We start from the raw sequence: 14,534 nt of genomic DNA, 5'->3' as shown, positions 1-14,534 counted from the left end.
GACATAGTCCTCTGTCTCCTCATTCTGTCTAACTCTGTTTCTTATTATGTATTAGAAAACTCAGCTACAAGTAGTGGCCTTATGAAGAAGAGGTCCTATGGTGTCCTGTGATGCAGTGCTCCCTGTTCAGCAGAACCAGGCATTTCAGTGGCATCTCCTTTGTGGGTTGCATGCAGCCCACCATTGTGGCTGAGCCACGTTTGCCTTCCGTCAGGTCAGTTGTAATGGCCCTTTTTGCCTGCTGTTGGTGCACCAGGAAGGGTTTGGTCTCTGTGCCGTTAAAGAGATAGTCTGGGGTTGTTGATGGCTTCTAGTTAGGTGGTGTCAGCATTCAGACCAGATGCCTGCTCTCAGTCCGTCTGCTGAAGCTATAGTTGCATAGAACTGTAGGGTGCTCCCCCTCATCCTCTGAGAGGCTTTATGGTGCGTGTGGCCCGCACTCCGATCCAGATGCCTGCCCCCAGTCTGTCTGTTGGGGCTGCAGTCTCACTGATCAGTGGCATACTCTCATTGTGCTGCTGCCATAAGGTTCAGCTACTGGGACTGTGGGTACACTGGTATGTGTGGATATCTTCCTCTCTCCCCAGGAAGGAGTCACTTTGGAGTGGTGCCGGTCTCTGCTGGGATTGTTTTGCAGGGTGTCATGGTTGGCGTCATGGTTGGAGCCATTTTGGAGGGATGCCTTTGGAGTACGGCAGATTGAGTGGGCTGATCTGCAGAGGAATGTAGGGGCAGGGCACTAGTTGCCAGCAAGACAGGTGGAGAACATTCCTGCTGTTTCCTGCAAGTGTCTGGCCAACTAGCATGGGGTGGTGGGGGGAGGAAGAGAAATGGCGTCAGCTAGCACTTTTGTTCTATAATGGTCTCCTAAAGACCCCTTTTTCTCTGACTGGGGGCGTTCTGCATACATTCTGAGATTAGTAAACACATCTGCATAGATTTACTTTTGAAACAGTTGTTTCTATGTTGTGTCATTTGTTATGCTGACTCTTTAAGGGTGGGGACTCGGTTTCCTATTGTCCTCCAGCTCTCCCAAAGCTAAGCCTACTGTTTTTTAAAGTACTGGAAGTAAACCCTGATGATCGTAAAGACTCAAGAAGTTAAACCCCACTGTTTTTCAAAGTGAAATATTATGGAGACTTGTCTTCCCACTGTGAGTCCCTCATGCCTGGGGTGCCTGGTATGGGGTCTGTTCCTCTGGCTTCTTGTGGTGTCTCTCCTGTTTGTGGTCATTTTTGCCATGGTTTGGGTTCCTAACCAGTCTCTACCACCCCTACCCTTTTCCGTGTGGCCCCTCTCTGTGAAAGTCTGTTCTGCCAGTTTTCAGGCCACTTTCACAGATAGTTACACAGATGTGGCTCAGTGTGTCCATGGGTTGAGATAAGCTCAGGGTCCTCTTTCTGCACCATCTTCCCAGAAGTGAATCAACTGTGGAGTTTTAAACATCAAGTTTTCCCACATAGCCTCTGCTGATAATTCAGGAATTAATTAGACCCCCATCTCTGAATGTGGTTCAGGGCAATCTAATACACTGGTGTCCTGATTATTTAACTCTGAGTTAATTGTGGGTTTTATGTTTGAGCAGGAAAAAGTGAAGAAAGAACTCAGATACTTACGAGACCAAGAAAGCCATAAGATCAAAAGTCATTTTGAAACTCTCAAGAACTTAGAAAATGAAATCTATGTACATGACTTAAAAGTAGATGCTTTGCTCCTGGAAAATGAAAAATTAAGAAAAGTAAGTTCACGAGCACTTCACTTTGCATGGTGGTTTGACTGGTTGCCTAGACCTGTAATAGTTATGAGAGAAAAGGAGAGTATAGCTCTTAACACTTTTTAAATAAAGCTTAAAGTGCATATAGAAAAGTGCACAAATCATAAGTGAAACGCATAATGAGCACACATGGGTAACCAGCGTGCAGATCAAGAAACAAAGCGCTAACAGTATCCAGATATTTTCTGTGTCCCTTCCTGTCACTGGCCTCCCCACATGGGTAACACTATACTGGCTTCTAACACCAAAGATTAGTTTTGTCTGTTTCTGAACATTATATGTATAGAATGATACAGTATGCACTCTTGCTCAATACTATTTGTAAGGTTCATCTTTATTATTGAGTGTAGTATGGTTTGTTCATCCCTAATGATGTATAGTATTCAAGTGTATGACTGTACCACAGTTATATACTTTGTGGATGGGGGCAGTGAGAGAGTTTCTAATCGGGCCTATTAGAAATAGTGTTGCCATGAATATTCTAGTACATGTATTTCGGGGGAACATACGTACATATTCCTGTGGGGTATACCCCTCAAGTGGAATCTCAAGGCCATAGGGATGTGGACTGTCCATTCTAGGGCACAGTGCCGTCTCTCAAGAAGTTGCAGTAATTGCAACTCTCAGGTTCTACATTCTCACCAAACCTTGGGTTTTTTTCCATTTAACTATTCTGGGAGGGTGTAGTGGTGTCCCATTGTGGTTTTAATTTGCATTTTCCTGATGGTTAATGAAGCATCTATTTATATGTCGTTGGCCACGCGTATACCTCTTTGTGAAGTGCCTGTTCAAGTTTTTTACCCATTTAAAACATTAGGTTGTCTGTCTGTCTTGTATCGATTGCATCATTTTTTCCCAGTAAACTACATTGACCTCAGATGAGGATCTGTATCAGTGGAAAACTACATTGACCTCAGGTGAGGATCTGTATCAGTGGATCCCAAGGGTTTTGCACAGTGCCACGGGAGGGGGATTCAGTCCCGTTTGATGCTCACAGTAAGGTGGATAAGATATTATGTTCCTTTTATACATGAGGAAACTGAGGTTCTATATTTTTTTAATAACTCTTAATAGCTAGAGAAATCAAAACCGTCCCACAGCAATAAAACACTAAGGGAAACATTCCTTTACCTTTCTGGGTAATTTTTTCCATCATTTAAATCACAGCAGTTATCTACCAGTATGAGGACCAGTGTTTTTTGGCAGAATTAAAGTGGCATAAGAGGTACTAATGCACTTTGGAAAGGTAAATGTGCTCCAGATCCCTGGCACCATCATCAGTAACCTGCACGCATGCAATACATGTTCATTCTTCTAGCCCTCGAAACAATCTCATAAGGCATTTTGTCTACCCATGGAAATATTCCACAAGACTGTCTTCCTATCAAGATGACATAGATTATTTACTAAAATACCTGGAATTGTTATTGCTACGTTAGTAATGGGTAAGCAAATGGATGACTATGTGAAAACACTGATTCTAAAAATTCTCTTTAATCTATTGACCGTCTACGAGGCCCCAAATGACCCTGTGCTGTTCTCTTATTCACTCACCACTCTCCGTCTTGCTGATTACATCCCTACTCCCAGCAAATGTTTTAAGCCCCCACTGAATCCCTGGCCTTGGGGAGGGCACAATGAATACAGAGATGAAAAAGACACTGCCCCAAGTCCTTAGGAAGCTCATAGTCTAGCTGAGGAAGTCGCAAATAAATAGATAGTTACAATTCAGTGTGTTAAAATATTTGAGAGTTACGGGAAACCAGCTGAACTAGGCAAGTCTACAAACAGTGATTCATGTTCAACGAGGGGCAGGAATGATGACTTGGACTTGACTTACAGAGTTTTCACTTTGATTTACTACAAAAGCTTCCAACAAACCACACAGACTGGGACAAGATCAAGGCTGCATGATTAGACCCTACAACAGGCTTATAAACAGTTCCGCATCTACACCTTCTATAGTACTGGATGCCATTTTCTAGATTCTTTTTATCAGTAGTTTCTAGTATTTGACTGTTTCTCTCTTAAAACTGGGTGAGTACCAAATTTATATCCAAAGCCCGTGCTTTCAGAGTTCCCAGAGACTTTAGAGTTTAGCATTCCTGAGCATTGGGTGGCCAGAACAGAAAGTGATGATTTTAATACCCAAGCCACTACTGCCTCCATTACCCAACCCAGTGAAACCTCTGAATGGAGTGAACAGATCTGTGGGGTCTCCAGTCTCGATAAGTCCTTTCTCTGAGGTCCTACACCAAACTCCTCCGGTCTGGCAGCATGGCTGCCTCGGCACATTTACTGCACGCACATTTTGCATACAGAGCAATATTTTGTTTGTGGACATGATGCATTTGGGCAGAATATCTTTTAATTTCTTCTTGTGGCAAATTATATTCTGAATGCAGTGTGTTTTAAATGTTTACTGGGAAGCCAGACCCCTTATCTCCTTCACCGGAATGTAAGCTTAACAAGAGTTCTGCTCTGTTACCCTTGTACTGAGAATAGTGGCACAGAGGAGGATCAATAAATGTTTGCCGAATGACTCATGGGTAATTAATCTACAGTATCTAAACTGCTTAAAACAGTCACATGCTTTTAATTTCCAGTATATTGCATATATGAAGAACAACATAGAGCTATACAAAAAAAGAGAAGAAGACCTCAAGTGCGCGTCAGGTGACCTGTGTTGGCAACTGACAGCTCATCAGAGTAAGTAATGTGTCATGGGTGATCTTTATATATAAAGAATAACTGTTTTGTTTTATTAAACATTTTTTTTGGTGTTTATTTATTCTTGAGAGAAAGAGTATGAACTGGGGAGGGGCAGAGAGAGAGGGAGACACAGAATCTGAAGCAGGCTCCAGGCTCTAAGCTGTCACTATAGAGCCTGACATGGGGCTCGAACTCACAGACCACGGGATCATGACCTGAGCCGAAGTCGGACGCTTAACCGACTGAGCCACCCAGGTGGTGCCCCAATGTTTTGTTTTATTTAAATAAATTTTACTGATTTTCATCCAATAAAATGCACCCATGTTAAGTTCAATGAGTTTTAACAAATGTACATGCCACTCTAACCACTGCCACCCCAAGTAAGATAGAGAACATTTTTGTTTCCCTGGTGACCCTTGGTGGCTACTTTCCCGCCTATCTCCAGCTCCTGGAACCCACTGATCTGCATTCCGTCACTAAGGATTAGATACAAATGGAATGATGGAGTATGCACACTTTTGTACCGCATGTCTTTCACTCAGCTAGCTTTTTTTTTCTTTTTTTTTTTTTTAGATCATTCATGTTGTTGCATGTCTCATTGCTTTGTTCCATTTTATAGCTGTATAATTAAGTATTCCATTATGAAGATCTACCATGTTTTGTTGTCCATTCACCAGGTGAAGGACATTTGGATTTTTTCCAGGTTTTGGTTACTCTTTGTTTACACTTGTTTTTGTGAATATTTGTTTTCATTTCTCTTGGGTAAATACCGAGGGGTGGAATTGCTGGGTTGTATAGTTAGTGTATGTTTAACTTGGCAGTAAGAAACTGCCAAAATAGTTTGCCAAAGTGGTTGTACAAATTTATCATTCTGCTAGCAATGGGATACTCCCCATCCTCACCAACATTCAGAATTGTCAAAACACTTACAATTGTTGGGGCGCTTGGGTGGCTCAGTCGGTTAAGCATCCAAGTTCGGCGTAGGTCATGATCTTGCGGTTTGTGGGTTTGAGCCCCAGGTTGGGCTCTGTGCTGACAGCTCAGAGCCTGGAGCCTGCTTCGGATTCTGTGCCTCCCTCTCTCTCTCTCTCTCTCTCTGCCCCTCCCCTGCTCACGCTCTGTCTCTCTCTCTCTCTCAAAAGTGAACCAACTTAAAAAAAATTAAAAGGAACACTTAAAATTGTTAACATTTAAGCCATTTTTAATAGGTATATAATGGTATTTCATCGTGATTTTTATTTGTATTTCTCCGATGACTGATGTTGTTATTTTTTCATGTGCTTTTTGGCCACTTGTACATCATCCTTTGTGAAGTGACTTGAACCAATTATGCATTGCAGCATAACAAATATTACAGATCATTTACTTTGCTCCCAAATTGGCAATTTGGCCAGAGCCTGGTAGAGACCACTCATGTCTGCTCTGCGTGACATTAGCTGGAGCAACTTGACGTCTGGGGTTAATTTGGCTGCTGGGGACTGGAAGCATCTGAAGAGCCACCCACTCACTCAGTGTGTCTTATGTTGATGCTGGCTCTCTGCTGGACTCTCCATGTAGTTGCTTGGCCTGCTATGTTCCAAAAGCTAGCATCCCAAGTACAAGGGGAGGGGACACAGACGCCACCACTAATGTGTCAGCATCACATTTTGGGAAGCACATGTGGGACGGAATATATTGTGGGGCCATCTCTGGAAAATGCAGTCTGCCATTTGTCCAAATCTTTTGCTCATGGCTTTGTGTTGTTTGTGTTGTTACGTTAAAATCTTTGTGCATTCTGGAAATGAGTCCTTTTCCAGTATGAGGCTTGAGTTTTCATTTTCTTAATGTTGTCTTGAAAAGAGCAAAAGTCGGGGTGCCTGGGTGGCTCAGTCGGTTAAGTGTCTGTCTTCAGCTCAGTTCATGATCTCTCAGTCCGTGAGTTCGAGCCCCGCATCGGGCTCTTTGCTGACAGCTCAGAGCCTGGAGCCTGCTTCGGATTCTGTGACTCCTTCTCTCTCTGCCCCTCCGCCTCTCACGCTCTGTCTCTCTCTCAAAAATAAACATTAAAAAAAACACAAAAGTCTTTCCTTTGGATAAAGTCTGCTTTATTTATTTCATCTTTTAAGGTTAGTACTTTCTGTGTACTAAGACATTTTTGCCTAAGCCAAGTTCTCAAAGATTTTCTCCAGTATTTTCTTTATAAGCTTTTAGTTTTCACTGTTAGGTCTACATCTCCAGTTCAAGTTCATGTTTACACGTGGGGTAAGAGTTGAATTTCATTGTTTTCTCTTATGTATATCCAGTTGTTCTAGCACCATTGTTGGAAAGACTGTCTTTTTAGCATTGTACTACTCCAACTTTTTCAGATATCCATTTGATGCATCTGTTCGTTCTCAATATCTAACTTCACACCAATACCACACTGTCCTGATTACTGTAGTTTCATCTTCAGCCTGGAAATTGGGTACTGTAAGTTCTCCACACTTGTGCTTCACTCTTAGAACTATTTTGGCTATTTTAGGTCTTTTGCTTTCCATATAAGTTTTAGAATCAGCTTATTACTCTATAATTACGCATACCTGTCAGGATCTTAATTGGGTTTGCACTGACTCTGTAAACCAATTTGGGAAGAATTGACATATTAACAAAATTAAGTCTTTCAATCCAAGAACACCGTATATATCTTCATTTGTTTAGAACTTATTTTTCTCAGCAGGATTTTGCAGCCTTCAGGTGTTGTAATAGGGGTCCTCAAGACCATCCTTAGGCTCAGTGATTAGCTAGGATCCACCGGGCTCAAGTTGTTATGGTTATTGCCCATTACAGTGAAGGATACAGAGTAAGATCAGCAAAGGGAAAAGGCACATGGGGCAAAGTGTAGAGGAAATCAGGTGCAAAATGGCAGGTGTTCTCACCCAGTGTAGTCACACAGGTGCACTTAACTTCCCCAGTAATGATGTGTGCAGCACTTGCAGGGCGGCGCCAAGCGGGGGCGCTCTGACCTGGGCATTCAAGGTATGGATTGGAGGTGGTTGGTCACGAAGGTGTGCAGTGCCTGTGAGACCTCAGCTACTCCAGCGTCTACAGAGATGCTCACATGGGATCTCTCCTTCATGGTGTTAGGAGGGTAAATTGCACTGATTTTTTTTTTTTTTAATATTTTTGAGAGAGAGAAAGGGAGGGAGGGAGGGAGAATATGAGCTGCGGTGGGGCAGAGAGAGGGAGACACAGAATCCAATGCAGGCTCCAGGCTCTGAGCTGTCAGCACAGAGCCTGACGTGGGGCTCGAACCCATGAACTGTGAGATCATGACCTGAGCTGAAGTCAGACACTTAACCGACCGAGCCACCCAGGTGCACCTCCATTGACTCATTTTTGAATGTTAAACCAAGTTCCTGGGATGAAACACACTTGTTCAAAAGCTGCTATTGTTTTTATATATTGCTAGATTCAGCTTGCTAATCTTTGTCCAGGTTTTTGTGTCCGTGTGCACGCCTGCCTCATTCTGCCTGCACTCGGGTCTGAGAAGGTGTCCCCAAGCGGTAAGCCGCGTGAGCACAGGGCTTGCCTCATTTGTACTCTCCTTTCAGGTACCACAGTTCTGTGCTGCCCATTCCCCAGTATCTGAAAACTGGATAGGAAAACAAATATATTTCATATATTTTCTCCTTGCTGATAGTAGGAGGGCAAGTCTGGTCCAGTTTTTCTGTCATTTTGGAAGTAGAAATTTTTAGATAAACATTAATTTTTGGAAAACAAATAGCATTACTTTTATAAAAATCTTCACATTTCCATAACCTTTGAATTTTGAAAATTTTTATTTTAGGGAAGTATTTGGATTTGTGGGCTGAATTTCAGACTACAGTTAAGGTGAGCTTTTTTGTGTTGTCTCCATAAATATTATATTTCTAAAAATATTCACTTACCTAATAAGTGTGTGTGTGTGTGTGTGTGTGTGTGTGTGTGTGTGTGTGTGTGTAGGAGGTCAGGATTGAAAGGGAGTGACAATGACCATCATCTTAAAATGTTGTTAAAAAAACAAAATTCATGTGAGTAAATTTTAAATATCATATTAACTTTATTCAATGATTCATGAATCGAGCAGCATCCAAGCTAGCAGATAAAAAGGTGCTCTGAGGAGCTATACAAAACAGAGGACTTTTATAGGCAGAAGGGAGCAGGAACAGGGAAGTTATACTAAGCAAAAAAAGCAGACTGGTTATTGCAGGATCACTTGCCTTTAGCTGATGGCAGGCATCTATCAGGCAGCTGACCTAACTAGTGCTGATCAGGTGATTAGATGATTCCTGAATGACCAGTGTAAGATTCCATTTCCCAGAGAGCCAAAACTGTAATTAAATTAATTTTCACATTGGTGATCTGAGGCACAGCATAAGTGAATCCATTTGGGACCGTTGTCTTATTTTTAGCGGGGCCAAATGTCACTATGAAATCGTAATCCTTTGGGAAATTGTCTTCCTACTCTACCAGGAGTAGGTTAAAGGGAATGACTCCCCCACCCCCTAGCCGGAAACACAAATTGAACACACGCTATTTGAGGCCACAGTTGTCACGTCTGAAGTTCATCTGCCCTCCATGTGTTACCAAGCCCTGATGCTTCTCCATGCACCCCCTCCCGCCCCCAGCACTATAAAGGCAGGCAGGATGGAGTTTAAATCCTGCTTTGCCACTTTCTAAGTATTTCAGGTTTACATATGATCCTGGCTTAGCTTTTAAACCTTTTTCAGATGAAGCTACTGAGGCTCAGAGAGTTGAAGTGACTTGCTCAACACGAAACAGTTCATGAACTTACGGGGCTTTAAAACTCAGACCCAGCCTGATTCTAAAGCTCTTAAGCTGTAAGCCATGCAGAAGATGGTCTGCAATTCTGTGCTGCTTTGAAGGTGAGCTGGCTTTTTATGCCGGCGCCACCACCATCACCACCGCCATCCTACCCAGTTAAAAGTTGGACTTCAGGGAGCATGTCATTCGTCTCCTTTGCTAATCCATTCCCCCCCCCCCCCGAGATCTTTGACAGGACTTTGTGAATGTGCTGTGTACACTTATTTTGCAAGAGTAATACCAACTTTGCATATATATTTTTGTCTTGAACACGATTCACTCAACGTTTTTATTTCTTTTGTTGGAATTTATATTTACACACCGCAAAATATTATTTTTTAAAGGAACTGGTAAACAGTGGTGGTGAGACTCTGCAAGGAATAAAAAAGCTAACAGAGAGGCTGCAGGAAAGGGATGAAAACATTGAGCGTATCAGCATTTGGCTACAAGGGTATCTTGAAGAGCTGCGTTTTCTTATGGAACAGGAATTGAAAACGGACCTCCATAGTAAGTAACATCTCAAAAGCTCTGGGTAACAAAGAACCTCTTGTTATTTTACTGTGGCTGGTAACATCAAAAAAAAAGCATTTAAAACAAAAAGCTAACCAAAGAACGTAGTTATCTCTCATAGTCCATCCTCAATTAATATCACATTCACCTAAACATGGATTCTCATTTATGGGGTTGAATGTGGTCCATCAGCAGTGAGACAAATCCCTTCCACCTATGTGAATTTTCTAAATAGCTGAATATTTCTTTCTGGTTTTTTAAAACTCTTATTTTCAAGGTCTTTTTAAAAAACCCTTTTACACACTTTCTTATCTTCTTAAGCAGAGGATATGAAACATCACTTTACCTTTTCTTCCTGAGTTTAGTATTAAAAACAGCAACTATTGCCTTCTCTGAAAATCAGTGATAGTGATGCCTTCTGGGGCTCCTGAGATGTAACACATTCTACATAACATGATTGTGTCACGAGCAAGCAGTCCAGTCTCTCCAGAGGATTATCAACTTCATTCTCAATTTTTACTCTAATGTCACGTTGGACGTGAGGCCCAAAGAACTCTGTGCAGATTCTGGCTGCTGTAGGAAATGGAGGTCAGTCCTTGCACAGGGACAGCCCTGAGATCCTCGGGGTGGAATCCCTTGGGAAGACGGGATGATGGAGGTACAAAGGGCTGGGAGAAGGAAGGAGAATAGAGTGTAGAGGAGAAATGGAGTGGTGAAATGAGAATGTCATCTAGCAAATGCACGGATTAGAGGTGTCATTTTATTTAAAAAAATTTAATGTTTGTTTTTTAGAGAAAGAGAGAGCGAGTGCACAAGCAGGGGAGGGGCAGACAGAAAGGGAGACACAGAATCCTTAGCAGGCTCCAGGCTCTGAGCTGTCAGCACAGAGCCCCATGCAGGGCTCGAACTCATGAACTGTGAGATCATGACCTGAGCTGAAGCCAGACGCTTAACTGACTGAGCCCCCCAGGTGTCCCTAGAGGTGTCATTTTAAAGAAGGTCATTAGCTAAGCAATTTTAAAGGTGGGTTGTAGAAAATGAAATAAGATAGAAAGTGATGGGACTAAAGACATTCCAGTATTTGGTAAAAACCAATGTTCTCAGGGCACTGCTTGACCAGAGAAATAATGTTTTAGTGACCATTGAACACTTTTGTGGGTAAACTTTATCAGCCAAAAAGCTGTTTTTGCGGTCCTGCTTCAGCCTGGTGATACTTATTATGTATCCGTGCATATTGGGTTGCCGATGAGCCCTGGTCACTTTGTAAAATTTTCTTTGGGAAGTTAGGACATCCCCAGCAACTGTATATCAAGCAGAATTTTAAAAGTGAAATCACCTCAAAGCATCAATTGCACTATTTTCACATGAATGAGTCTCCCATCTTTGTCTGAAACCTGATGGGATCTTTCATGTTGGAGCAAATGTAAATAGATTAGATTGAAAAGCTAAGCCCACTGAGTAATACCATATTCTCTTTTTCACATATTTTGTGGACTGTCTCATTGATAACTATATGGAAAGTAGAATATTACAGTGTGAAAATAAAGGAAGACCAGCTAAATGGAAATAAGCTGAGGCATAAAACTTGGTATAGCAAGAGAATGAGTCACCATCCTTTGCTTTTTGCAGAGATCCAAAGGCAGGGGAATGGGAAAGGTGTAATGTGAAAAAACAGGGAAGGTGTCTGGTGTACTCCGATTGGAGCTTGTTAGCATGGGGAAGCTGGGAGCAGCTTAGGAGGACATGGTATGTCATTAATTAGTAAGCGTATCTGGCTTTCTCTGGTTGTTCCAAGGTTAAAAGGGTCAAAAGTAGGGAAGTTAGTGGTCAGTGCTAATGTTATGACATTCTGGGCCAGTTGCAGAGTGTGTGGGTCAGAGAACTCCTCAGGCTCTAGTCTTCTCACTTCTGCTATTGTGGGAGAATCAGTTATCCTACAAATGTATGTAAAATCCGTTGTCATAGGGGTTTCCCAGGTGTAGCATAAGAACTGTGAGAGAACCTAACAGGGAATGAGACTTTGACCCAGTTAAGGAATCGGGGGAGGAGTGGGGGGGAGGAGAGGTCTCTGAAATGGAGCTGACCTTGAATGTTTCTGGTTTCCCTAACTCCACTTATCTCTGCTCCTAGAAGAGCATCAGCACGGGGCGCCTGGGTGGCGCAGTCGGTTAAGCGTCCGACTTCAGCCAGGTCACGATCTCGCGGTCTGTGAGTTCGAGCCCCGCGTCGGGCTCTGGGCTGATGGCTCAGAGCCTGGAGCCTGTTTCCGATTCTGTGTCTCCCTCTCTCTCTGCCCCTCCCCCGTTCATGCTCTGTCTCTCTCTGTCCCAAAAATAAATAAAAAACATTGAAAAAAAAAAAAAAAAAAAAAAAGAAGAGCATCAGCACGATGTGGGCTTTGAAGGTAGGCGGACCTGGGCTCAGATCTCAGCCCTGCTTCCTACGTGTTATTTAACCTCTACTCCCTAGGTTCCCTGATCATAAAATATGGATAGTTAACAGGAAGTTAGAAAGCATCGGACCCAAATTAGGCACTCATCAGATCTCTTGAAATCTATGGCCCTCCTAAGGAAGTAAGTCAGCTTTGACCCCTTGGATTACTTAATCATGAGCCACCTGTAATCTGGCTTTTGGATTTTCCCTTTTGAATGGCTTCTCTCAAGTGATGGGGCTTGTAGAGAAGCCCTTGATCTCTTCCAGCTCAACAGTGCTCTCCTGTTCTCTTCTGGACATAATCTGTCACTGTAGCCCTGCAGGGCCTGGCCCTCTCCTTCAGGAACACTGCACTAGCTTCAGTAACAGATGGGGGCACCTCTGAGCCTGGCACCAGAGCAAATGCTGCAGTTACTGAGTTGAATAAGACCCAGTTCTTGAACCTCAAAGTACGTATATCGTGAGAGCAAACAAGCAAAGAGCTGATTAGAGTACAAGGGATTCCTTCTAGTGAGTGGCTATGAGAGGGTAAAGGAGACACCTCTAAGCCTTTTTTTAGGTGTTGGGAATACAGAAGGATGTCTTCCTGAAAGGGCAGTAGACGTGCCCTGGGCCAAGGACCGCGGTAGCCTGGCTGAGTAGACATCTACAGGGGACCGGTTGGCACAGGTGGAGGACCAGCTTGTCAGAACTTAAAATGCCAGAATTCATCTTGAAAACTAAGATTACCTTTTATTTGGAAGGACTGTTAAGGCAAAAAGTAAACAAGTTCTCAGTGTGTATTCCTAAATCAAATAGTAACCGAGTACAGATTTTTTAAAAAGTATTAAAGTTACAGATATTTATATTAATATCTTCATTTGGTATGTGTAGTACAGAAGACTTTTAGACCGAGGGATATTTTAAAAGAAAGAGCAAATTTGTATATGCTGTCAGCCAAGTCTTGCAACCCAATAGTTTCAGACAAATATATAACATGTAATTGTTAAATTTATCAATTGACCCAAATTAGTAAAAATATTTTGACCTTTAAATTACCTATCCAGCACTGGTTGGCAAAATAATTACCATGCACTATAGCAGTGAGGGTTATGATTGCTTATGAGTACCTAAGTAAAAACTGAACAAACCTGAACTAGGACAAGGGCAATTTGTTTTTTATTTTTTGTTGTTGTGTTTTTAAATGTTTGAGAAAGAATCCCAAGCAGACTCCGCACTGTCAGTGCAGAGCCTGACGTGGGGCTTGAACTCACAAACCATGAGATCATGACCTGAACCAAAATCAAGAGTATGATGTGTAACTGATGGAGTAACCTAGGTGCCCATTTTTTTATATTTTTAATGACCATGTTTCAACAGATTATTTACTAACATTAACAACCACAGTTGCTATGAATTGTTCTGATCTTGTTCTTAAATATATATCTGCATTTTTAAGTATTCCTGAAATTCTTTGCATTTGAGGAATGTAATTACATGATTTTTCCTTTTGCATACACATGTTTCTGCTAGACTAGGAAATCAAAGGAGATAATTGTTAAAATGGTTCCAAATGTAACGGGACAGATATGGTACTGGTAAGCAGATAATGACTCCCCAGGCTCTACGCCACCCCCAAGTCCCAGATTATACAGTCATCTAATTGAGGATTCTTTGGGAAATTTAGAATTTTAATGGATACTAATAACCACCCAAACTTGTATGAGATACATAAAATTCTTATTTTTATTCCTACAGAAAAGAAGAAACACGTTCATATCAAAAAAGTCCACCCCCCCGTGGTTGAATGTACCATGAAAAACGCATTAACAGAGAAAAAATAACATAATAACTTCAAAGATACAACTGCTGTGAATTCAGAAGGCACAAAGTGAGTGCACTTTCTTTCAGATTTTGCAATGGTCAGTGAAAGTTTTAAGTTTGAGATTAACAAGCCTGCATAATCCCCACTGAATAGCAGAATTGGTGAATAATCTGACCATGTTTATCCATTTGTGGTGTTTAGAAGGTTATCAGGTTAAGTGCTAAACCTTATTTTGGTTCCACATGAATCTCTTAAAGGCTTCAAAGCATAAAATTCACAGCACACCTATCAACAACCACAGGAAAACTATTTATGTATTGTATATATTCCGTATTTTGTTAAATCTAAGAAGGCATCAATTCTGAGATGCATCCTAATTCAGAGATGTCACATGTGAAAAAGTTTCAGGATCAATAAAATATGGCCCTGGTATACAGCCTTTAAAAAGGAGACCTAAGAAGGAGGGACTATGTGAATACA

At 41.9% G+C, this 14,534-nt stretch overlaps 1 protein-coding gene across 1 annotated transcript in view; it reads left to right on the top strand.

Annotated features, from left to right (window-relative positions):
• The window catches only part of CCDC175 (coiled-coil domain containing 175), a 76,477-nt gene that overhangs the window by 61,627 nt on the left and 316 nt on the right, over window positions 1-14,534 (top strand). The window contains exons 16-20 of the mRNA XM_078448193.2: window positions 1,586-1,738; window positions 4,381-4,483; window positions 8,292-8,335; window positions 9,652-9,814; window positions 13,988-14,120. Coding sequence (XP_078304319.1) covers window positions 1,586-1,738; window positions 4,381-4,483; window positions 8,292-8,335; window positions 9,652-9,814; window positions 13,988-14,073 — 549 coding nt within the window. The 3' untranslated portion in view covers window positions 14,074-14,120. The remainder of the gene's footprint in view (window positions 1-1,585; window positions 1,739-4,380; window positions 4,484-8,291; window positions 8,336-9,651; window positions 9,815-13,987; window positions 14,121-14,534) is intronic.

Source organism: Panthera onca, chromosome B3 (assembly GCF_046562875.1).
Source record: "Panthera onca isolate mPanOnc1 chromosome B3, mPanOnc1 haplotype 2, whole genome shotgun sequence".
Taxonomy (NCBI): Eukaryota; Metazoa; Chordata; class Mammalia; order Carnivora; family Felidae; genus Panthera; species Panthera onca.
This window is presented reverse-complemented; position numbering and strand designations above follow the sequence as displayed.